This window comes from Cheilinus undulatus, linkage group 22 (genome assembly GCF_018320785.1).
Source record: "Cheilinus undulatus linkage group 22, ASM1832078v1, whole genome shotgun sequence".
Classification (NCBI taxonomy): domain Eukaryota; kingdom Metazoa; phylum Chordata; class Actinopteri; order Labriformes; family Labridae; genus Cheilinus; species Cheilinus undulatus.
Window position 1 is genome coordinate 26,413,658 of NC_054886.1, and position 26,501 is coordinate 26,440,158.

The window sequence follows — 26,501 nt, forward strand, 5'->3', positions numbered from 1 at the left end:
TTTCATTAAGACAATATTCCAGAGCAGAAGCAAGATATTACAGAGTAGAGAAAATCATTTTGTACAGCAGAGCAGATCAAACAGCTGGCTGACATCTGGTGAAAGAGTCTTGGCAGCCCAGAAGGTGGAGTTGACTTGAATCCACCCCCACCCACACAGACCTCAACATTTCCTGAGCTTTACACCATGACATCCACTTGGGAACATTTAAAATTTAAAACTCTGTGATGATAAAGCAAACAGAACCAAAAGCAGATAGTTAAAAAACAATATGGAAGTTCAACAACACAAAGGCGTCAGGCTTTCGCTCTTTATTTGTAGAAGGATATTTGCAGATCAGTCTCTCTGTCTGGCAACATATCACTCATTAAGAATAATTCAGTGTGTACAGATATGGTAATGGACCGTCATCTGAATAATTTTCAATCAAGTCCCAAAATATTTACCCAACCTTTGTCAAGTTTTTGTAAGGAAAAGGTTTTGTGGCTTTGACAGGGAATTGTTCTCACTCACACATTGTTATATGACAACCGGGGTGTAAAATCTCACCTTTTTCCCTCCGTACATTCATGTAAAAATGAGACAACACAACTAAAACTCTTTGGAGACATGTCAAAAGAAGGCATACAGTGAAAAAAATGAAGCACTTACAGTTTCCTGATGTATCAACAGAAGATAAACTGCAAAATAAAAAGGCATGGGATAAATAAAAAAATAGAGACAGATGTAGCAGTGATGATACTAGTCAGTTAAATATGAGGGTCAAAAAGTGTGAAATACAGGCCAAATTATGTGGAAAACAAAGATTGATGCATTTAATTGCACACAATCAAATCTGCTCCTAGTCATCGTATATATGTCAAAATGATGAGAAATTCTGATCTATTAACCATCAAGTGTACAGTAGCTTGATGTTACCGACAAATGCTTTATTTAGCCTGCACTAATCCTCTAAGAATATCTAGTTTGTGTTATTTATATAAACCAGTTTCATGATTTTACCATCCCTTTTACCAGTCTTTACCAAGACTTTTTCTTCTTTTGTCATTTGTAGAAACACTGGTATTTGCCCAAAATCTAGGGCAAAATTGTAAAACGGTTAATGTGATTAGAAAACCAGTCCTGTTCAAAGATTTTATTGACATAACCAAACCGGGGTTGTAAGGAGAAGCTCTGCATTTACATGCTGCTTGGATGTTCCCAGTTTCCAAGTTGGTAAGCTCTTATGTTTCAGGTGTTTTCACAAACTTGTGCCCTTAATGTAGAAACAACAGAGTGCTGCAGTAATGAGTCCTGAAATCCGCAAATGTGAGAGGGATCTGGCTACAGACGGTAGATCTCAGACATCCCCTTTTTCAGATCACTACAGTGAGATGCCGTATCGGAAGGGGCGTAATGTCCCAGCACTATATTTATACTTTTTTTTTAGTTCTACTTTATTCATAGGTGAAGTCTGGCTGTTACATTTATGAAATAAACACACTGCAAACATTACAGACTAAGCAACATTTCATAAATGAAACAGAGAAAAGGTCTGATGTCTAATTGAGGGTTAAATTGTATGTGGACCCGTTTTAAAAGTAGTTATGCTAGCTTTAGCTAAAGCTAGCATGGCTTCCATAACTACGTAGTTAAACATTACTATGTAAGCCAATGTAGCTATGTTAGCTTTAGCTAAGCCAACAAAGCTAAAGTGATGACATGACTACTTCTTAAGCAGGTCTACCTTTAACAAAGATGGCATAATCTAACGTAGCTTTGTTTGCTTTAGCTATGCTAGTTATGTAGCTATGTTACGTAGCATACGTAACTAACATAGCTTCGTAAGCTCAGGCTTAGCTACTAGAGCTGCATTAGTGTTTTCAAGAGGGACCACCTTTTTCCTAAAAACAGACTGTTGACTCAGCTTCATTAAGAGTTTTGTAATCCGGTTTTGCAGGTTATTTTACTGATTTTAACTCTTGGCATTCTGACCCTTACCTCAACTCTAACTCTATCCCTAAATGGAAGTTTAATCTGATTTTATTTTGAAAGTTTTAGCATGCATCCATCCTACAGAGGTGGCGTCTCACTGTATAAGTCTGCAAGGGAGGGCTTCAAAGATCTTCAGTCTGCAGCCAAACTGTCTTAGTAATTGTTAGCATTTTAGCAATTCTGGTTCCACTGTCTCGAAGTCTTTGGGATTTTTTAATGAATTTTCGTTCACGTGCCCAAACTAAGTTCTGTGGTAAACTCAAGCTTAAGAGATAAGCAATAGCTCTAGTTTTATGTCTCAAAAGGCAATTGCTAACAAGTGACTAACTAGGACTAGGGGTCCTATAAGTTTGCACGGGACATTGAATGGATTCATGCAAAACGTGTACACTCATCTATTAGAAAAACAATGTCAGACTTACAACTGAGAGGGCCATGACCACTGACTTAATCAGGTTGAACTAAGAAGGTCTTTTCCAGAAGAGTTAAGACTGTGAAATAAAAGTTTGAAGCTTAGAGATGGTTACTCTGAAGTTGGTCGACAATGATGCAGTTTCCTTGAAGCCTAATATTAGCTTTTCACTTCCATCAATAACAGAGATTAAGTAGCGAAGATTATCTTAATGAATGTCAAACTTTTTTTTCCCACAGAGCACGTATACAGCAATATTCCCAAAACGCATGGAAAAACCCCAAAGGCTTTCTGCCATTGGAACCTTTGCGATGCTAACTTCCTGTTTGGCCAACAAAAACATTTCATTCCTGCTGCACTCTATATGATTTCTCAGTACTCCATGTTTCAACCTTATACAATAATAAAGTAACATGTAAGCAAAGAATTAATCAGCTAAAATTCTGTGTAAATGATGCCAGGCTAATTAGCTCTGCAGGTCATCTATGACCTTGCGTGTTGTTTTGACTTGCAGAGGCGTTAATGTAAACTTTCCCAGTTGAGGACTAACTTTATGATAATATTTCAGTACCTCATAAATGCAAGGTAAACCATTTCATGTGAAGGCCAAACCCAAACAGCCAGTACGTTTACATGCACATTTAAATGGTTCTAGCTCAGTTAGGCCACTAGTGTCCTTGTCTCAGTATAAAAACACCAGGGGATAATCAGTTTTACCAAACTATGCCCAACTCTAATAGAATGTGGCTATACCCCCTCTTCAGTGAGTGAATATCAGACGGTCTTCTGATTAACCTTGCTAATGTGTTGGCATGCAGCAAACTGGTTGAATAATGGAATGAGGAAAACGTGGACAACTGTACAGCTCTGAATTGACCATGAGGTGGATTGGTGCAGCACCAACAGTGATGCAGGCGTGTACTAGATTGCTGTGGTGACGAGTAAGCTGAGCCAAAAGGCAAAGCTTTCAATTTCCTCTGATATGTGGACGAAGATGGATGTGTCTTTGCTTTACTTTTGGTAAAAATGTGATTCCTCAAGCATATGGTTTATTCCAAAGACAGCTGGCAATAGCTCAGGCTACTTTGGAGAAAAGTTTGAGTAGTATCACAATAAATCAACCTTTGTAACTGCATGTAAACGCACTTACTGATGCCAAGATTGTTTTGCCTTGCCTTTAGTTGGAGATTAATAGTTGTAAACAATAAATGGAAGGCCATGAGCAAACAAAATTGTGATGAGATATTACACTTGCACACTCATTCAATAAAGGCATGAAAACCACTTCCTCAAAATTAATTGTAACCTTGATCCTCTATCTCTATTGGCTCAATTCAATGCCTGCCAGTTGGACTTTCTATGCATGGTTATATAGTCCATAGGCGTGCATTTTGGGTTGTGTAGATCTCTTAAAGAGTCCATGGTATGGTCCTTCTTCACTTAAGAAATAATCTCCGGCTTGTGTCGTATCCTTCAAATGTCCCAAATTAGGCTCCAGAGACAGGGTGGGCTTGGCTGTTAAGGTGCTTTCTAACTCCAGCATTAGTCCATCTCATACTGTTAAGCTGTACACGTTTTCTCTTTCTTACTGAGACATTTTTTAAATGGTTGGGTGATGATTTTTGTAAAAGTGTAATATTTAGCAGAATGATAGTGGATATACCCATCTGGCCAATGTCATCGAGCTCACTGGAGGCCTAAATCACCCCAACAATATGTTCTCTGGAAACAAAATCACAGTTCTGCAAAGGGAATCGTTCCCTCCCATCAGGACCTCCAGGACTTCTCCATTGAGCTCTGATGGTGCAATGTGGAGCAAAATGACAGCTCATGAGAAACACAACTCTTGTTAAGAAGGAAGGCTGAACCTAAAGGTACTGATGATATGTGCTAGGAAAAGGTTGGACACCAATGTAAAAGTGAACATTTTGTATGTAATTGCATATAAGAGGAGAGGACAAAGTTTAGTAGAGAGAAGAGAGGTGAAGGAAGAGATGGGGGGGGTGAAAGATCAAACAAGTCTGTAGTATTGGTGAAGAACCAAAACTTGGATCCTCTTTCTAAGGCCTTTCTCAGACTTTCAGGGAGGGGTTTTAGTAAGGAGTCCAAACCAAAGCTAAAAGAACTGAATCATGGGATCCCTCACACACGCTGATGAGCATCTGTGATCGTTCCTCTCTGAGAAATCAAAGGAATACAGAAATGGGTGCAATCCTTTAGTGATCCGTCTAGATGTTTAGTCCAATGTCTATCTGCCGTTCACTGAATTCATCAATCACCCTCTCATATATCCAGTCTGAAGAAGGAACAACAGAAGGGTACTGACAGTTCAGTCAGAGGGCTGATGCCCAAGTCCGTCAGCCACTTCACTCTGAATCCTTCTTGGATCCCTCCTCTTTTCACCTTCAGTCCCAAAACTCTTCCCAGATCAACATAGACAACGGCGGTCACTCTTGGTTACTTCCTCTGAAGAGTGAACCACATTGGGGACAAACCCACTTTTCACGCCTTCCCAGCCCTCCTGGATTGTTATATCACCAGACCGCACCAGGGCAAAGATGTCTCTGGTCAGCTCAGTGAAGGCATGCTCAACGTTGATGGCGTCGCGGGCCGACGTCTCCACATAGCGCATCCCGTAGGCCCCTGCCAACTTCTCTGCTTCCTGGCGAGTTACCTGGAAGATCAAATGGAATATAATGACACTGTCAAATATGGGAACCAGGCAGCTGAGATCTAGTAGATGTTCCAAGGCCTTTATCCAGAACAACAGACTACAATAAGGGCCTAACGGGATGATAATTTGCCAGCTCAAGTCTAAATCATTAGTTGTACTACTAAGCCTTTTGTGCTTGGTGTGGTTGCTTGCCACAAAGATGGAAAATATACCGTAGGTTTTTATAGCTCTGAACCTACACAGAAGCCCACACATGTAGCCTGTCTTGTACCCCCTTAAAATGCAACTACATGCAAAGAGAGTCAAACTCGACACACCAGCACACGCAACCTTTTTACCCTTGATATTATCCAGAGACCACTGGTGGTTTTTCAGCCCTTTGGACATTTACAGCACAACCAGGGACTCATGGCTACCCTACTACCCATCCAGACAGTACCCTAGGCCATGCTATGTCCCATATCCACCCCTTACTCCGCCCCAAAGGTGTGGACATTGCTATTTCTTGAATAAGATTAGTTTCCCATGTCCTGGTAATATGCAAGGACATCAAGAGCATGACCTGGATTGTGTCAGTCCTCCTTCCTGCATGATGGTGCCCTCAGGTGGGCTTTTGTGATACATGCATGGCAACTTATGCAGATGACTGTAGCTAGCTAGAAATGTCGTTGCTGATTAGCTTTTCGATGTAGTATTTCAGAGCAACACAGACATGCCAATGTACAAGTATGTAGTGTTCATGATGCTCTTAATTCTATTTGACTGCATTGGTAAGTCTGAGGCTACCAGGTAGTCAAGTCAGAGGCAGTCTTCTGCACATTGCTTTAAATATAAGGCTCAGGAACAAGACCACTTGCCTTTGAAGAGTCTTGATGCCACTGGTTGTGTCTGAATCTTAGTAATGCTGAATTATTTCCTTTCCAAACACATTATAGTTATGCATCCAGTCAAAGTTTGTTGGACTGAAGAAGACAGTGGCCCTGAGTCAGGGACTGGAAATGTCTTTTGTACATTTCTACACAAGTCAGTGGTGCATCCAAGCATCACAAGTGATCTCCATCCAATACTTCCTGGGTAAGCAAAGCATGGAACCTCAAACAGAGACCTTTGTTGTCTAGGATGGGGGCAGAATTAAAGCTAAGAGCCTTTATCTAGAGAATTCGGTAATGACTTAGAAGATGACAGGCATTGACAAATGTGAATGCCTTGATTATAATAACAAAAAGTGCAGTAATTTAATGCCTCTTGCAATTTTAAGATGTGTCTTACTGGGCTTGTAAATTAGCATCCCTGTCCATAATTAGTAGATGATGGTGAATGGATCGAGTTGAGAATGACACTAAGAGAGGAAACCTTAATTCTCTGACATATACATGTGTATGAGTGTTTTGCACTGTCATCCTGCAATGTCTAAATTTCAGTGGAGATATTTTTGCTTACTGCCTGCCAGCAGTGTCAAGAGAATTAAACAAAGAATGAAGACTTGCCTCTGATCCAAGTGTGTGCTGATCTAAATGCGAACAAGAGTTTATTTTTAATACTGCAGTCTTTGCTCAATAGTACATTGCATAACACTGAAAATGCCACTGTCTTAACTCAACAAAGCCTTGAGAATATTCTCGGGTGCACTTCTTCATTCATATTGATATTGTACCCACCTGGCGCTGTGCCTCCAGGTCACACTTGTGGCCCACCAATAGGAAGACAATGCTATGTGGCTGGACATGACTGCGGGCTTCTTCCAGCCAGTCATGGACGTTCTGGAAGGAGCGGCGGTTGGTGATGTCAAACAGAAGGAGACCGCCTACTGAGTTGCGGTAGTATGCCCTGGTGATGGACCTGCAGAGGTTACAAATTAGGACAGTTGTTAAGGCTAAGGTCATCATCCATTGAAGCGGGCAATCAGAAGATTAAATATCTGAGGCCTGCTAGCATTGTCCCAATTCATGGGTAGCATCCTTGGAGGGACACAGTTTTTGCAGCCTGCATAGGCTGATCAGGCCAGTGTGAAATGAAGCTGTCTGGCCTTTTACAGATTCCCCATTTGTGTCACCAGTAGTCCTTACTCTTAACCTTTTGTTTCTAAGCTATCAACCAACAGCTAACCCCATAGTTGTTTGAACAAAACCAATAGCTACTCTAAGACTGTAATCCTCAGCCACTTGAAAGCCTACCAGTTCACTTAAAATAGCATGCAGTAAATGTGTGTCATGAAGTATGCATTAGATGGATCCTTTAATATGTCGAATAAAGAGGACCCATTTGTTGGGGGCATTTGAAGGGGGTTACCGGTGCTTTCCTTGCACTAGTAAGGCCTAACCAGTCTTCAAACGCACCCCAAAGTCTGGCTAAAACTTCACAATCTACACAATCATCAGCCCTACGTATCTATGCATTGGTATATCCACATGGATCTGAAATGCTTCGGCCAAACCCTACTCGCTAGTATTATTTTTATGCCAGTTTCTGGCCCTGTGACCACATTTCCTACAGGAAACCAATGCAACTCAAACAGAGTGCATCATGATGGAGTTGGCGTGGATAAATGTTAAGCAGCAGTTGTTTATACTGTATCTATTGCAAAGAAAACAAGAGATGGAAATGGAAATGGAACTGAATTGGCTGAGGGCTGCAGACCGCCCACCTCAGACGCCTGCTCTGCAGACCATTGCGGTTATGAAACCACCACTGTCAGGATGGAAATACACGCAAAACTTCTAAGATAAAATAGAATTAACTGTCCAGTTAGGATTAGGGGAAGGGCTAGGACAAGCTAAAAGTTAGAAACTTGACCTGCAAAACCTAGTTACAAAAAAATAGCTTATGTAGCTAAAGCTAACTTGCTAGGGCTTACCAAGCTATGTTAGCTTTAGCTATTTTTGCTTAAGCTAATGTTGCTAAAGCTAAATCCAACAGTGCTTCGCTGACTTACCTAGTAAAGTTAGCTATGTGGCTACCATAGCTACGTTAGCTTTGCTACACAGCTTGAGCAAGCAAAGCCACCATTCAGGTAACGACTTATAAAACAGGAAATATGCACTTTAGGCAAATTACACTTCCATCCTGACAGTGGGGGTGCATCTCACAGCAGTGAGATGTCTGAGGGCTGCTCTATGTAGTCAGATCCCTCTCAGATTTTATGCACTGAGACATAAATAAGTAAAGGCATGCCTGACAATTTTGGCAAGTAGATTTGACAAGTTGTATTGGCATCAGTAGCCATCTTTTTGTGCCGGAGTACGCACACTATGCCTGTAGATACTACTCAGATTCTGGCAGTCACTCTGTGCTACCCAGTGGACTAACCACAGGGTGACGGATGCAGTCTGTGATGCTTAGATACATTTTTGAGAAGTTGGCTACATCCATAGGCCTCTACTTGGGTTCAGGGGCTATAGGCACCTGCAGTGTATGCTACATCAGGGTTAAACATGCAGCCCCTTAATGGAGATACAGCTGCTTTGTCCCATCATTTCCACTTATCCTTTCTCTTAGTTATTGTGTCCACCCTAACAGCATTATATCTTCCCACTTCTTGCAACGGCTTCTCTTAGCTTAGCCCGTCAATTATTTTATTCCTCATTAGCTTTGAAAGTAGTACAACTGTATCACAAAGTTAGGTTTTAATTGCCAGTGTTTGCAACTTACAGAAGAGACTTGCACAGATGAATGCATTACTTAAACCTTTGCTCTTGGCTTGTGGTGTCTATAAAAGACATTTATCTCTGCTCTAGTTTAACAATGCCAAAAGATAAGACTTTTTCAGGCAAAAGGGTGATAAGACGTGATAAAACCAGAGGGGAAAGCTTATCAGAGGAAAAAATAGATGACAGGAGGTGCAAAGAAGTAAAGAAACAGACGTGATGAAGGTGTAAGCTGGTGATTAGAGGGGGAAGATGTTCTACATAGTTTAGTAGAAAGAACTATGGATCATTTTGGAGTACATTTTACAATGCAAAATGCAAAATGCACAACAAAACTAGTTTAAAGAACTGATCTTTTTTGTGTAATCTTATCTTAACTTGATTACAAACTCAAGATTAACCTTTAATATTTATTATCAGTTGAGCTGAAGCTAGAACTGTGACGTTTTTCATTTTCCAAATCTCTCCCTGCAGCCCGACTGGGAGGAGAAGCGCTGCTAGATTTTGACAAGCTGTGACAACCTACACGCACACATTCACACACCAACCCCCTTGTGATGCATCTATCTTCCCACAGCATCCTCACAGAGGGAACGTCAGCACAAATATAATGAGGAGGAAAATTACAGACTGGAGGTAGAGACGGAAACTGAGACGTGTCATGAAAGAAGAAGGAGGGAGGATTAGTCGACAGAGAGGGGGATACAGTAAAGAGAGGAGGAGGAGGAGGAGGGAAAACTCAGAACCAGAGAGTGATTCATTTGATTAGACAGAGAGACATGTATTTGTATTCAGGTAGGGATACAAACATGAGACAACAGAGGCTGAGGTGGGTTCGGCATCATCAGCAGAATAGACGAGATACTGAGGATGAAGGGGATTAGCGTTAAATGGGAGGCTGTCCACTCATTTGTGGGAGCAGGGAAAGGATTTAACAAATTAAGTAGATGGACACAAAATCCCAAAATATGTAAAACAGTCTGAGTGTATTTGAAATCCTTTTTAAATGGGCACGAGTCAACATGGCTATCTGTTCTTCCAAAAACATAGTTTAATTACTTGAATTCAGCTTGACAGCTCTTTTCTAGTTGACTCACTACTCTAGCCGTCCCTCACTATCTGACCCCCAAACGGACATCCTGGATCACGTGACTACGTCACCATTTCAACCCAAAGCTCTTTATCAGTGCGAGTCCTTATCAGTTCTTTTCTGCTGATTGGTGGAAAGACAATTGGCTTTCTGTTTTTCACAGAAGTTGATCCACCTTATTCCTGGGACCACTGCTGTAAATCTGAATATGGGTGAAACTTCTGGTGCTAAAGTGGAAGTACATAATCACATGTATTCTAGTGCAGCGGCTAGCGATAGATGCTAACAAAGAAAGACAGTTGTTTCGATAGAAATTAACCTGGAATTAGTAAATATTGATATATTTTTGTAATCAAATGTTCACACTGTTTGTATTGTAACCTATAAATAAGTAAACAAGGAGGATACCACATTATTCCTGGGGAGTCTACTGCTATGAATGTGGGAGGAACTTCCAGTACAGTAGCAATATTAGCAAAACGCTATTCTTCCAAGGGCTTACTAAAGTGATTCAGAGTCAACAGTGGTTGATCTGAAATAAATATTTGCTGCAATAAATACTGCTTGATTTTTGTTAAATCAATAAAGTTATTTTAACTGAAACTTTTTTAATTATATTTTCTGTAATGCTCAGTACCTGTTGCTTCATTCATGGTACTAATTACATGACAAAGTTACATATATGTCTTTAATAACAGCGTTTTAAACATGCTGTTCACTGTTTAAATAGATTTGGGATGCAATTCTTCCAATATCAATATATCATTAATTCAAAACTTAACATTTCCCAAACTGAAGAGCATACAACTTAAGTCATGGATAGTTTTATCAATATAATTCCCACATTTTAAGAGGGATTAGTTGGTGGAACCAGAATTTCAGCAACTCCACTAACTAGAAATGTCATCTGAAGGTGGTGTCCAAACTCCTTTAACAAAACGTGATTGTCTATTACTATACTGATACGAAGCTAATAAAGTTAGCTAAATATGCTTGTCTAAATTATTTAAGGTAATGTCGTACTTTGTACTCTTTAGTAGGGGGCGGAGAAATAATAATATTATCCCGTTATTATGTCCAAATTGCTCAAATAATAAACACGTTTCACATCTTGTTTCTATTCAAAGTCCCATTTAGATGGAAAGGACCGGAAGTTGCGCCCATATTTCACGCAAAGGATCATGGGGGCTAGGAATTAGGTGGATAAGTCGAGTACATTTTGAGTCAAAAATGTCATGATTCCATCTCTTTTATCTGTTTTGTATTTTTTATTGTCCTCTCATTTGTCTGAACTGATGAGAACAGTCAAATATAACTCTGATTTTGCTAAAGCTTTGCACTGCCTGGTGTTCGCCAGTTGAACAATACCTCTCACAATGCATCATGGGATACAATGTGTCCATTATATACAGCATAACAATCATCACTTATTATTCAAACAGAACTACAAATCAAAAAATCTGTCAAATAAGAGTACTGTATACTGGGTCATGGATAATTTTTGAAATAAGGCGCTGATTTCAGATGATTAATTCAAAGTCTGACAGACATAAACACAATGAAGACCTTACTGGTGAACATCTTGTGCTGTTAATAAGAAATTAAACCCAAGGTGAAGTCTCACTCTGCTCTGCCAGCATCAACAGACTCATAAACTCTCAGTGTAAAGAGAATTATTTCTTTTCAAAATGGCCCCTTGACTCTGTGTTTAAAGACGGTTTCAGATTTGTCCTTCGAGCCTTGAAGGGACGTGCCACGGTTGCCATGGAGACACCGATGGTGCTGACAGGTGAGATTAGTCTCCTTCTGTCAAGATGATGTGTGGAGGCGAGTGTGTAAGCATGTGTGAAAGATGCTTCTCTGTCTGTGAGATGTACGTCACGCCGTCATTAATAGCCACATTTACACACTGATAAGGGGATATTTAAATTAAAGATGTTTAACTTTTAAATTACGTCTTCTTCAAGGTCAACGCTCAAGTCAGATGTGAGTTCAGTCCACTTAAATTCACACTGATCAAATGAGGCAGACTTTGATGTCTATGATTTGGGGATTCTGGCTTTTTTTACTGATCTGGATCATTAAAAACTCTCAGAAACTAGAGCTGGCTAATCTCTTTTACATTTAAGAGTCAGCTTATTTGTGACCAGCACATCACTGGAGGCCAGGTGTACTCTGATCCAGTCCTGGGTCACTAATGTGGAACCATCTAAAGACATGTTTTATGCAAGGCTTTAATTTGCATTTTACATCAATATTTATTGTTTTGACTTCACTGAAGGATCTTCAAACATCCTCTAAAGCTACTCAAGGGTTCTTAGTGTTTTATAGACACACTGTATTTTACTGCAGTCAATTTATGGTTGTGTTCTCTTACATAAGGATTGAAAACTGGTGAATAACAATCATTGCTCTGCCAATTTGGCACCAATTTCGGTGAAAGTTGAGTAAAAACAAGGTCATACTGAAGTGGTATCTATGGAACACTGTTAAGACTTGCTATCTTCTAAGATAATAGAGTAACCACTCTTACAGGCCCTGCAGCGACAGTGTACATGTGAATGTCATAGGACGAAAAAGTCACATCATAAAAGAGCAAAGTCCACTTAGACAGAAGGTCGTCATGTTCAGATGGGAAAAAAACAAAAAGGAACGTGTCCATGTCAACTGTGAAAGTGAAAGAAATCATCAACATGAACACTCATAAAGACATTTTCTTATGTAAGAAACAAAACTGACCTTGCATCAGCATTATTTTAACCCTGAACCACAATCTTTTCCCAAACTTGAGTGAGCAGATCTCCTGAGAAGACCCACCAAACCCAAACGTGTCATATTTTCTTATTTGTAATTAGTGTCATTTCTATATAAAAAGTTACAAAATGTGAAGAAACAAGAAGAGATAAAACAGAATGGTGTTCTTGCTGCCCTGCTCGCATTCCTAATATCCTTTCCCTGGTGCTGCCATGTTTGTTGTACTTTCTCCTGCTGTATGACCTCACTGGACAAACAATTGATTTTATTTTTCCATTATCATAGCCTTCAGTTCATATTAGCAATTAATTTTTAAAAATCGATACTTGGTGGAAGAGATGATACGATATATCACCAGACAAAATATTGTGATGCTATACTATATCAATTTTTTATCCCACCCCTAATATTTAATACATTACTACTAGGTAAATACTTCCTTAACATACCATATTTCTGAGTTATTACTTTTAAAATTCCAACTTATCACAAGGTAATTACCACCATGTTCTTGAGAAATTACGAGATAATGACACCTAATTATATAAAAACATAATGTTACCGGGCAGATGTGGTCATGTGTCAAACTCTGATCTGTTTTTTAATGGTTGAACATGAAAATCTTGGGTTTAGTCGGAGTGTTACACCAAAAAAGTGATGGTATTGATCGTCAGCTAGGTTATTTAAAAATCCAAATTTTTTTCACAATTGGAGCATCTATGTTATACCATTATGTTCCATTTGCATCTATGATGAGGGAACAGGTAGATAATGCAACCCTAAAAAGAGAGAAGAGAACTAGTAACAGCCTTGGTGCTTATCTACAAGTGTTAATTCAGAGACACCATCATTTATGTGTTTCTACTACAGAAAGTCACATTTTCCTTTCATAGACATGCCACATTTTCCACCTTCTCCAAGTTTAAAATCCTTTTTGCAACATTTCAAGTTTTTTTTTTTTTAATTTGCAGGGTTTCTAGTAGATTTTTGAAGCAAAAATTGAAAAGCAAGTAAAACTGGTGGATGGAAACCCTCCTACGGTGTTGATAAACTGTCTGTTGATGTCAGGGTGAAGGTCACATTGGTCACATGAAGGTGACCTCTCAGTTTATATCCAAGTCTTAAATTTGCATTAATGTTTCAGACACACAAAAGCTTGAAAGAGCTTGACATAACTAAGAGAAAGTTTTCCTTCCTCTGGCAGAATCATGTGAATTTTAGCTGTTTACTTGTAGAAACAACCCTGCAGTCGTTTACCGTGCTTTTACCCTCCTCATTTGAGTAACTGCTCTTGTTTTCTTTCGTACAGGTAAACAAATCAGTCATCAGGTAGTAGTTCGAGTTTAGGAAGCTGCAGGCGGTCCGAAAGCTCTAAGAATGCCTTAACATGAAGAGAGATTTATGCATCTTAAAGGCTCAAGGAAGGTAAGTATGAAACACTGCAGTGCCACTGGTAATCATGGGAAGGATGTTAACCAGTGTTGACCAGTTCAAGCAAAACACAAGGAGAGAAAATGGAAATGTAGGTATGAGATGTGCATGGATGTCAGATCTGTACCCGTGGAAAGCCCTGTTTTATGTTGTTAAATTATTTATTGTACGTCTCTTAAGTGACATTTTACTGGAGTGTCGGTAAAAGAAGGCAAACTGTGCAGAGTTTAACCCCTATTCGTCTGAGGCTCCCTCTGATCTTTCATTTTCTTCCTGCTTTATTGCTCTATTTGAGAAATCTTGCTCTGCCTCCCTCCATGAGCTCTGAACTGCGTTTCCTAGAAATGATGCATCAGTAAAGCAGTAAACTGTCATAGCCTTAACTCACATCCTCATATTTTCTGCTGAATTCCATTTTCTCAGATTGAATGCAGAACATTATTGTGTGCAATTATAAAACCACACTCCTACTTCCAAACATTCTCTTTCTTTTTGACTCTAGATGAAAACATTAGGGCTCAACATGGTCATTGTAAGTCAAAATAAAAATGTTTCCTTTAATATGTTTGGTATGAAAGGCTGCGGATTTTACCAAAAAAAGCTGAGTTTAACTTGAATTGCAGTTTTTTATTACTGTGTGATACTGCTATCTCATCACAACACTGCTTAAACATAGCTTAATATTACTTTTAATTGCCTCACAATGGTGTAACAAAGCAGAGGTCTCCAAACTTTGCCATACCAGGAACCTCCAAGCAGCATGAGCCGCTAGCAGGAACCCCCCCGCTAAATTACCTACATAACTTTAACATTAAGATGGCAAATACTAACTTTTCTGAGAAAAAAAGTCAGAATTCTGACTTATTTGTTTTGTTGAGAGAATCATTTTCAAAATTATGAGAAAAAAAGAATTATCAGGAAATAAAAAAATATTCTTATATATTAATCTTGTAATTCTTACTCAGAATTCTGAATTTAATGTCAGAATTCTGACTTTAATCTATGAATTCTGACTTTAATTTTCAAAATTATGACTTTTATCTAATGATTCTTTTTTTTGTCTCTAAATTTTCATTTTAATCACAGAATTCTGACTTTGATCTTTGGGATTCCAACTTTAATCTCAGGATTCTGCACTGAATCTTCAGAATTATGACTTGAATCTTCAGATTCTTTCTGTCTTTAAATTTTTGATTTAATCACAGAATTCTGATTTTAGTTTTTAGAATTCTGACTTTAATCTTTGAAATTCTGACTTAAATCTCAAAATTCTTGATTCAATCTCGGGATTTTTACTTTAGTCTCTGAATTCTGACTTGGATCTCTGAATCCGGGCTTAAATCTTTGAAATTCACACTTTAATCTCCGAATTCTGACATTCATTTTAGAGATTCTGATAGTAATCTCAGAATTTTGACTTTAATCTTTAAAATTCTGACTTCAATTTTTAAAATTCTGACTTTAATCTCAGAATTCTGACTTGGATCTTCATAATTATAAATTTAATCCTCAGAGTCGTTCTCCTTGTTTCTAAATTTTCATTGTAATTTCAGAATTCTGATTTTAATTTTTAGAATCCTGACTTTTATCTATGAAATTCTGATTTCAGTCTTAGAATTCTGACATTAATTTTCAGAATTCTGACTTTCATCTTCAAAGTCTTTCTTTTTGTCTCTAGATTTTTATTTTAATCACAGAATTCTGATTTTAGTTTTTAGAATTCTGATTTTGATCTTTACAATTCTGACTTTAATCTCAGATTCTTTCTTTTTGTCCCGAAATTTTCATTTCATTCATGGAATTCCGATTTTAATGTTTAGAAACCTGACTTAAATCTTTGAAATTCACACTTTAATCTCCGAATTCTGACATTCATTTTAGAGATTCTGATTGTAATCTCAGAATTTTGACTTTAATCTTTAAAATTCTGACTTTATTCTCAGAATTCTTACTTGAATCTTCAGATTTATAAATTTAATCTTCAGATTCTTTCTTTTTGTCTCTAAATTTTCATTTTAATTTCAGAATTCTCATTTAAATTTTTACAATCCTGACTTTAATCTTTGAAATTCTGATTTTAATCCCAGGATTCTGACTTTAATTTTCAGAATTATGACTTTAATCTTCAGATTCTTTCTTTTTGTCTATAAATTTTAATTTTAATCACAGAATTCTGACTCTAATCTTTGAGTTTTTTACTTTAATCTCAAAATTCTGATGTCAATCTCGGGAGTCTGACTTTAATCTTTGAAATTCTAACTTCAATCTCAAAATTCTGAATTCAGTTTTAGGATTGATCATTTTTGTCTCTGAAGTCTGACTTTGATCTCTTAATCTCATCTTAAATCTTTGAAATTCACACTTTAATATCCAAATTCTGACTTTAATTTTAGAAATTTTGATTTTAATCTCAGTATTTTGACTTAAGTTTTCAGAATTCTGACTTTAATCTCTGAATCCTGTTTGCCCCCAGAATAAAAAAAGAGGTGCCACACATTTTTTTAATTACTGTTTATTCCCCCTGTAAATTTCTACCTTATTAACAACAAAAGAGATACAGTAAACATCTCTTTAAACTAAAAGCCTTGAGGTCTTTCAGCTTATTCACAACATTCATTTTGTCTTTGGTGTGTGTGTAATTTATTTTTGGTTAAAATATCTGACATAGGAAATGAACCTATCGCCACTCACAGATATATTATCTTGTGTTTTGTGCCCTACTGACATAATTGTAAAGGCTCGATGTTTTCCATAAATGAACTGTGACCTCTCAGACATTCAGGTAAAGTTTAACAGGCTTTATTTTTTTGTCTGCTCAAACACCACACGCTGACGATAGCATACAAACCTACTTACTGCTAACACCTGTCCGTGCTTACCTGAAGCGCTCCTGACCCGCCGTGTCCCAGATCTGCAGCTTGATCCTCTTCCCGGGCTCGATCTCCACCAGCCGGGAGAAGAAGTCCACGCCGACGGTGGGGTCCGACACCTGGGCGAAGCGACCCTCCGTGAACCGCCGGATCAGACACGACTTCCCCACCGTGGAGTCCCCGATGACGATCAGCCGGAACTGATAGAGCCAGATCGCCTCCATGACTGCGGCTGTGCCCGTCTGTCGCTCGCGCTGCTGTGGCCGACTGTCGTCTGTGTGCGCGTGCGCGTCAAACAGAAACAGAAAGTCGATTAAAAAGTACAGTGATCTTTAAAACAGTCTAAATATGTCATCAACCTTTTATGTCGAGTAGAGTCGCCAAATAAAATGATTAAAATTCATAAAACTTAATTGCTTTTTTTTTATTGCGCTCCTTGTCCAAGGATTACGGTAAAATTCTACCGTAAATAATAGGACACGAACAAACACGTGGCTTTAAAGCTTTTAATATGTTGTTTAACAGTGATTTATCGACATGTATATGAATCTTTCCTCCTCAATTACCGGATGAAAGTTTTATTTCACCCTTTACAATAGCTTTATTCAATTGAAATTGTCTATTCTTAGTTTTAATTGTACTTTTACTATGATTTGGTGCTGCTACTACTCATGAATTACACCTTAGAGGATGAATGAAAGATGATCTCTTGTTATATTTCCCTAATTTTCAAAAATATAATATTTAATGAGCTGGTGGTATTTCTGAAAGGACAGATTCTATTCCATATATGATTATCAAACAGTCACAAATCATCGGAACAATGTTCTTGTCAATGACAATTCGTCTTATTTATGGCAGTTTTTACCACTGAAGATTATACGGAGGCCAACAAATGCAAACATACTGTAATGGTTCAAAAAAAAAAAAAATCTAGGAAAAAAATGTGCAAAAAATAAATGCTATTTAAGCAAAATATAATAGCTTTATTATTATTTTTTCTGTGTTGATGCCTTCAATATTTCAAGAATGCAGCTGTTGTTTTTGGTTCACAGAAATGGTCACAACAAATTAAGTAGATGTTGAAGGACACAGGTCAAAGGTCAAGGCCACTGGGCCTTATGTTCATCCCTTGCTTGTAAATGCAGTATCACAAAAACAATACGTGATTTTCTTCAAACTTGGCACAAAAGTCCACTCTGACTCAAGGAAGAAATTGATTGTGGGAGTCTCTGGTCAAAGGTCATTGGGACTAGTTTTCATCCCAAGTTTGTTAATGCAATATCCAGAGAAAGCTGTCAAAGATTTTCTCAAAATTTAGGGACAAATCAACTCTGACTCCAGGATGGATTTAGGAGATTTGGAGGTCACAGGTCAAGCTTACTGTCACCTCCTGTCGTATATTTCAAGCTACACTGAAGGATTGTGGTCAAATTTGGCACTGACCTACAGATTTTGAAGGTAAAGGTGACTATGACCCCTGATGCTGTGAGGCTGTAAAACCTTCTACTTTGGTACTCCTTCTTAACTCTTCTCCGTACTTTTTAATCAGCGTGCTTTAAGTCTAGTTATTTATGCTTCGGATTGCTGGAAGCATCTCTGATTTGTTTCTTCTTTGCTGCAGTACCCCTCTACTTTGAATACAGTAGACAGCTTCTCTAATTTATGGTTATTTCCTCCTTATATCGACACTGAAACCTTGGGCTATACCATTAGATCCCTCCACTCTTGAATTTGAGCACTAAATAATACCTTTAATCTTATATTTTAGCACTCTTCCTTCATGAATCACACTGAGGAGCCATGTTGGACCATATTTATAATATGAACAGGACAAACAGCCAGTGATTCAGTTATTAAAATATAACCTTTATTTGGCTCTCTGCCCACACATCTCCCCCTGAGGCCCCCTGAAACACACATAACTATGCTTCATTGTATTCAGTGCGTGATTTAATTAAAACCACGAGATATATGAGAAAATCCTCTTATGCTTTTCTCGTCACTTGATGGCGTCAATTGATGTTTTAATAAGCCAGCTTTCTGGATTATTGCCTGTCGTCTAATGCCCTTTTTGATACCAGGCTCTGGTATTTGACTGTGTGACCCTGCTGGCTTGTTGATATATTTGGATCACAGTCGCATTTCAAGGCGTTCTTCCAGGACAAGATTCTGGAAAGATGTCAGAGTGACCTAATTTTAGACATCTTTCACTAAGATACAGTTCTGAGTTTAAACGTATGAGTATTTGTGCATTAAATAAACCTAAATCATTTGTAAAACAGATCAAATGTGTGTCTATTGATCTATGAACACTAGTTTAATACTCAAATATAGCATGTTATGTCATAGCCTTATATCATCTGATTAAGTTAACAATCTAAATGGGTCATTCTACATACAACTTCATTTCATAGAACTAAAACTTTATTATAATTAAAGTGGCTACTACCACAATTCCAGAAAAGTTGGAACACTGTGTAAGATGTAAAGAAAAACAAAGCAGTGATTTGGAGTACAACATTAAAAACAACATTTTTAGCTCATTTTGAATTGTATGCTAGCAACATATCTCAAAATAGTAGGGACAGGGCCATGTTTACTATCGTGTAGCAGCCCCTCGTCTTTTAACAACAGTCTGTAAACATCCGGGAAGTGAGGAGATCAGTTTCTGTCATTTTGGGAGAGGAATGTTGTCCCATTCATGTCTAGAGTAGGATTCTAGCTGCTCAACAGTCTTGAGTCTTCTCTGCCAGGTTTGCCATCTTATGATGCTCTAAATGTTTTCTACTGGCGAAAGGTCTGGACTGCAGGCAGGCCACTTCAGGACCAGGACTCTTCTGACTGTGAAGCCATGCTGTTGTGACCAAGGTTATAATAGTTTTGGATCATTAGTTTTTATTTTTATTTAGTTTTTTCCTTTTGCTTTAGATTTCAGTTTATTTTGTATTCGTTTTTCCTGTTGGTTTCTTAGTTTAGTTTAGTTTTGATTTTGAAAAAATGCTTAGTTTTAGTTTAGTTTTTATTAGTTTTCGTGTTAGTTTTAGTTTTTTAAGCAATATAAGACACCTGTCAAGGGCCAGACCCAAAAGGGCTCCTCACTTCTTATTTTTTAAATTCAATTTTAATGTTTGTATTAGGGCTGTCAAAATTAACGCGTTAATGCGAATTAATCCATCATCATGATTAATCTGATTAAAAATTTTAATGCAATTAACCCATCTACAGCGCAGATTGACTCAAAATCCCTGGAACGTCTCTTGCAACGCATTTCGGCCAGTAGGGCTACCGTCGGGCATGCCGCCGCGCATGCACAATTGTGCTGTTGATCCGGTAGTGACCAACCAACTCAATATGGAAGACGCTAAGCAGCACATTGCAGCACACTGGCCCTCTCGATGGGAAATTTGAGGCCAATAAAAACCCAAGACAGAGCAGTCGACCGACATAAAGTATTATACACATTCTGCAGGAAGGAGTTTATTTTTCACCGAAGCACTTCCACCTTAAAATACCACATTAACACAAAGCATATGTTAATCGGGGATTCTGCTAGCACTATGGCTAATGCGTCGCCAAGCTTTCAAAATGAAATGAGATTAATATATGATATTTAATCATGATTAATCGAAATTAATCCACAGCAACCCTGTGATTAATCTGAATTAAATTTTAATCGTTTGACAGCACTAGTTTGTAAACAACTCAAGACCTAAAAATTTACCATTGAGTGAAGTCTTCTGCAATCAAATCAGGCCACTTTACTCTGTCTGGGCCTGGGTGTTCATGTCAGACAGTCTGCTGCTGACAAAGACTAAACTAAGGAGATTTTGTCTCTTATTTTATTTCAATTTAGTTAGTTTTGTCCACACAGAATTTAGTTTTAGTTTTTTTTTGTTTTTCTCATAAAGCTTAGTTTTTATTTAGTTTCAGTGAACTAAAATGATTTTTACCTTTTAGTTTTAGTTTTTTAGTTCGTTTTACTTAACTATAATAACCTTGGTTGTGACAGCTGCAGTATGTAATTTAGGATTGCAAGGCCTTCCTTGAAAGAGACGTTTTCTTCATGGAAGCATATGTTGCTCTAAAACCTCTATTTTTAGCAGTGATAGCACCTTTCCAGCTGCCATAGGTACTAATGCAACCCCATATGAGCAGAGATGCAGGTTTATGAACTGTGCACTTGGGCTGAGTGTTTTGCAGAAATAATCAAGACGCAATTTCTTTTCCAATATTGTCATTGCAATTTCATATGCAATTATTTTTTAGCTCCTCACCTCATGTATCATTCTACAAACACAAGAAAAACATCATTTTCTTTTTATAACCAGCATAATAATAGATAATTACACTAGGGATGAATGATTTTGAAAAAAATATCTATTGAAATTATTTTGGCTCATATTGCAAATTTTATATCAATTGCTACACTGAAGGGGACGGTCATTCTTGTCTTGATTAGGACAACCATACAAAAACAAGACAGAAAAGTAGGATTTTTGTAAACTACTCTCAAAGTCACTTGAATGTTGGCACAATGTGTAGAGCATAACATCTCTGCTGCAAAAAAAAAGTATTTTGACACATTTTGGTTTAAAGAAATATTTTTAAAAATGCTAGATGATCTCTCTCCTCTTTAGTCAGCAGTACACAGCGTCAGTGGTTGCCAAAAAGAAATTTCAAATTTTGACCACAGAACAGTTTTCCATTATGCATCAGCCCATTTTAAACGCACACATATGGCTTCTTCTCTGCATGAAACAACTTAAACTTCGTTTGTGGATGGTGAACTGTGTTGACAGATAATTTCTGGAAGTGTAGTATGGGTGAGTACCGGAAACTGGTACCATGTCAGTACCGGTACCAACATACTCGATACCTACTCGACCAAATTACAACACAGATATCTATACTTCATTTTGATACCCTGCCACCCAATGAGGGGCAAGAAATATGCTATTGACTTTGTGCAATCTATGTTTTAAGTTATACTGGTTTCTTTTTCTGATCCCATGTTTGACTGGCACCTTATAAAAATATGCCTGCAAATTATTTATGATACCCAGACAGCTTTTATTCTACTGCTGAGTTTCAACACACATTTTCCCTCGTAAAACTATTGATTGAGGCACCGTTAGGCACTGGCACCATATAAAAAGTATCAATTTAGCATCGGTGTTGGAAAAACCCCAAAAGATACCCAACTCTTATTTTCACACTGAATAATCCATTTTCTTCTCATCTTGTGCCGGGTCATGGTGGCAGCAGGCTAAACAAGTCAACCCAGACTAGCAACATTTTCCAGCTCCTCCTGGGGGATTACGAGGCATTCCCAGGCTAGATGGGATATATAATCCCTCCACTGAGTCTTATGTGTACCCTGGGGTCTTCTCCGTCGGATGAGCCCAGAAGACCTCCACAGGGAGGTCATGTTACTGACCTGTTGCCACCTAACCCAACTAATGGCAAAATGTTACTCTAGTTTTTCATCAGAATCACTTACTTTTCCAGCCTTTTGTTGCCATAGGAGGTTATGTGATCAGGTGAGTTTGTTAGTTAGTTAGTTTGTTAGCAACATAACTCAAGTTATAGATGGATTTTGATGAAATTTTCAGGAAATGTCAGAAATGGCATAAGGAAGAACTGATTTGATTTTGGGACTGATCCAGATCACCGTCTGGATCCAGGAATTTTTTTCAGGATTCTGTACTATTGGGAGATAGGGCTAATAGCGGAGGTCTGCGCTGTTACCACTTCAACCCAGGAGATGGCAGACATGAGTAACTTCAATCCCAGCAGCATTTTTGGGTGTGTTTCTATTTAAAGTTTTGGAGTTTATAGAGTTTAACAGACGAGTTGGAGCGTAACCGAGAGAAATACAGCAAATTGTAGCGAGAATACTCACAATGCTGGGAGGAATAGAGGAATATTCACCTTCTGCCATGACTTCCAGTCGTCCAGTGAGACCATGGGTGAGACTGTGAGTGCATCTGTTGGCACCGGCAGGCAATGCTTCCACCATGACAGTCCACCTGTAGTGAAGACAACGCTTTGCCTCACTGTGTTTCCGTCCCACCGGGGAGGGAGTGATCGGCGAATGCCGTGGTGGGGGCACATGGGGACGGATCCAGGAATTTTTTAAAGGATTCTTCACTATTGGGAGATTGGGCTAATGGCGGAGGTCAGCACTCTCCGAGTGCTTTTGTAGTTTCAGATGTGTTGCTGCCTTCAAATTCAAAATGAGCTAATACTTTTTATGAAATGGTAAAATTTCTCAGTTTCAACATCTGATATGTTATGCCGTTGTGAATTAAATATGGGGTTATGAGATGAGTAGATAGTTTTATTCTGTTTTTATTTACATTTTCTAAAATTGAGGATCCACACAGAAATAACTGATTGCTTTAGTAGCTCATACACAGGCATCACTATTGATTTAGGACTGTTTTGTAAGTATTTAAAATGCAGGAGCTTTTAACCCATGTATAAAACATTTATTTTCTCATCACTGAGTCGAACCCAAGGTCTCTGCCTCAAAGCTGTTCCCTATACAGCACCTTATATTTCCCTCTACAACAGCTGTTTGTGACCAGGCCTCTAGGCAGACAGAGAGCCTCCCATCAGCCCCTCCGTGTGTCAGTGGAGTCAGGTTGCGTAGCTCTCTCGCTATGCAAACATTAGTGGCTGAATCCCTGGTGAATAGCCGCCTTATGGGCTCTCACACCGGATGTGTTTTAGGGCATTTTAAAAGTCCGACCCGACACTGAACGCATCACACGTCCAGTATTTACATCTGTACTAAGTCACGTCTCTCATTTAAGAAATAAAGCAGCACTTTTTATTAGTTTTAGTTTCTCATCATTGTTGTGTTTGAGTTTAGTTAGCTTCTAATTTGAGCTTTTTATCGCATTAATGTCGAAAAGTAATGAGTTTCCTCAATATCCCTACGTTTAAACGGTTGTTTTTGAGTTTTTATGCTAATTAGATAATCTTAGAGACTAATTAAGATCCTGATAGACGTTTTAAAGCAGGAGTAGTGTTTTCAGCTAGCTATTAATAGACCAGAGCACATCATGACTGTAATATAGGTGGATTCGTCCCTCTGTTAAGCTTATTGACATGCTAAAAAAGCAAAAACACTGTCTGTAGTAATAAAAATAACATCTTACTTGGAGCAGGACTCTAGTTTAGGCCAGAAAGGTTGCTTGTTCCCTTGTACCGTTCAGGACCAGGCTGATGTGGGCTCCATGGCACCGACGAGTCTGTCTGGATCGATCCTCAGGACGCACAGAAAAGAAAAAACACAACTGAAACTGTGACAACGCCTCCGGGACTCGATGTTTGTCTTGAAAACACAGGCTGCTGTGTACAGTGTAGGCCCTGGAGTTCAGGGCTGTTTCCTTGTTAATGTCAGGCCCGATGGAGAGCGCAGAGAAAAACGCATCCAGAGCAGGTGCGCTGTAGAAATAGCGGATCTTACGGTTTCAGTTGGAGCCACGGACAAAGCACACACGAGCCTCTTCTCTCGGTTTCCGTTTCGAGCAGCTTGGGTGCTTATAAAGGCAGAATTAACGCTGTCAGAGGGGAATCCCGCGGTATCATGTCTGTGTTTGCTCTGTGTTTTTGGGCTTTCTCTGCTGATGAAATGGCAGCAGTAGCAGCAGCATCATATAGCCTGACTCATCCCGCATCAGTACCACTACCGTAAAGGACCGAGTAGAGGCGCAGCACACAAGGAAAAACACCGTGGACAAACGTAAACAGACAAAGTAGGAAAAATAATTCAAAAACTGCCTCATAAAAGAAACGTTAACATAACTGCAAAGGTTTGGCTTCTTTTGATACGTATGTCGACGTAAAACTACCTTAAAAGGGTGTAATTTTGTGGACAAAATTAAAGCCTGGATATTTTCCGTGTATTTGCGGAAATACGTGCCGACTTGCATACACAGACGCTTGTTAATTTAAGAATACGGAACAACAGTAACGTTTTTGATACTGGAGAGTTTGTTCGTCTTGTTTTAGCTCGTCATGCTTCACGGTTAACAGTACAACACGGGGAAGCAGCACAATCACTGCGCCAGGGGGCTATGTGCAAGAGCTCTACTGCGCAGGAGCGGAAGTGGACGTACAGCAAGATGGGAGGTGTAGTTTTGTGCTGTTCTAGCGAGTTAGCTAGGTAGCTAGATAGAATCCACAATGGGCAAACAAAAGAGGCCATGCTAAATATAATTATGGACCACATCAGCCTGACAGTATTACGTTGACTAGGAAACTTAATTTGAGGAGTTTATTTCTTGTCCAACCAGTCATTTTAATTTTGAGATATTTCAGCTGTCTTTTAAGTCTCTAGTTTCTGAATATATTCTAAATAGGGCTAAAGGTGTTACATATTAATAAAAATGTCAATAAAGAATAAACCAATTATTTACTTAAAAAAACAATGTAAAATGCTGAAATATCATCAACTTTCAATTACAGTCATGAGAATAGTTAGCCCACTTCTTTCAGTGGTTTTCCTAGGGTATCCCTAAACATCAGGGCTTAGCTCTGTCCACATTTAGATTGGACTCATCCATGTCCATAAGCTGTAAGAGCAGTAATGATATCAACAACACTGAAAGAAACAAAAATGACAAGATAAACAATATCAAAGATGACCCCCCCCAAAACAAACAAACAAACAAACAATTATATCAAAATAAACAGCATTACAATGGCCAAAACAAACAAACAAACAAAAAAACATTAAGAGCATGACCAACAATAGCGACATCTACAACAATCAACAACAGTTACACCAAATCAACAAAAACAGCAAGGATAAGAGGAAAAATAAAATACAGACGTAAAAATTAAAAATACTTTTCCCAAAAGAGTTTTTACAGTTAATTCAAAGTGTTTTGGTATAAATATCCTTATACCCTTCTACAACATTTTGAGGTATTTCGTGTTGAAACACAGTACTATAATGCTGTGGTGCTTTTAAGTATCCTACAAGTTCTGACTTTATCCTACATTGCTGCATATAACACATCTGTCATCACTAAACAGCTCCAGAAGAGGCAAAAAGTCAGTCCAAAAACTCAATTTTTAGAAGCTATCCAATGTGAAACTGACAAGATATGAGACAACTGAAACCCACTCCTAGACAAATGCACAGATCTTATTCAACTTTATAATCTGTGCTTTGCTATTTGAAGTTGTAGCTGAACTGCCACTGACCTAAACAAAACCTGCATGCCCTACTCTTAATGTCTCACTGTCAGATGTATCTCTCTGCTGCCACCTGCTGGGTGGTGGTGAGTAATGCTTCTCAGGCACATATTTCCAGCACCCAGAGAAGCTCCTTTTTGTAAGCAAATGTGCATGTGAAACTTTTCACCAAAGTTATTAGATGCCTTTCAAGGATGACTGGGCCACTTTAAAATAACTCACCTTTTTAGTATTAAAGTTAGTGAGACCAATCCAATGAAGGCTAAGATACGCTTGGTAACTGAACATGCTTAAATGGCTTGTTATTGAGAAACCGCCGATCATTGTAAAGAGGTTTGGGGTGGCTTATCAGATTTCAAGGGGTCCTCTCTCTGGCTCCCACTAGATCTACTGGTCAGGATGAGAATGATACTACATTCAGCAGAGACTGGTGGCC

The 26,501-nt window shown here is 38.5% G+C and overlaps 1 protein-coding gene across 1 annotated transcript; it reads right to left on the reverse strand.

Annotated features, from left to right (window-relative positions):
- rab39bb (RAB39B, member RAS oncogene family b) lies at nucleotides 1–24,925 on the reverse strand. The gene is made up of 4 exons (XM_041779913.1): nucleotides 24,019–24,925; nucleotides 16,859–17,123; nucleotides 6,719–6,899; nucleotides 1–5,060 (listed from the first exon to the last, which is right to left on the reverse strand). Exons 2-4 carry the CDS (start codon nucleotides 17,071–17,073, stop codon nucleotides 4,815–4,817), a joined length of 642 nt encoding a protein of 213 aa, XP_041635847.1. The 5' UTR covers nucleotides 17,074–17,123; nucleotides 24,019–24,925; the 3' UTR covers nucleotides 1–4,814.
- Nucleotides 24,926–26,501: the final 1,576 nt, after the last annotated feature.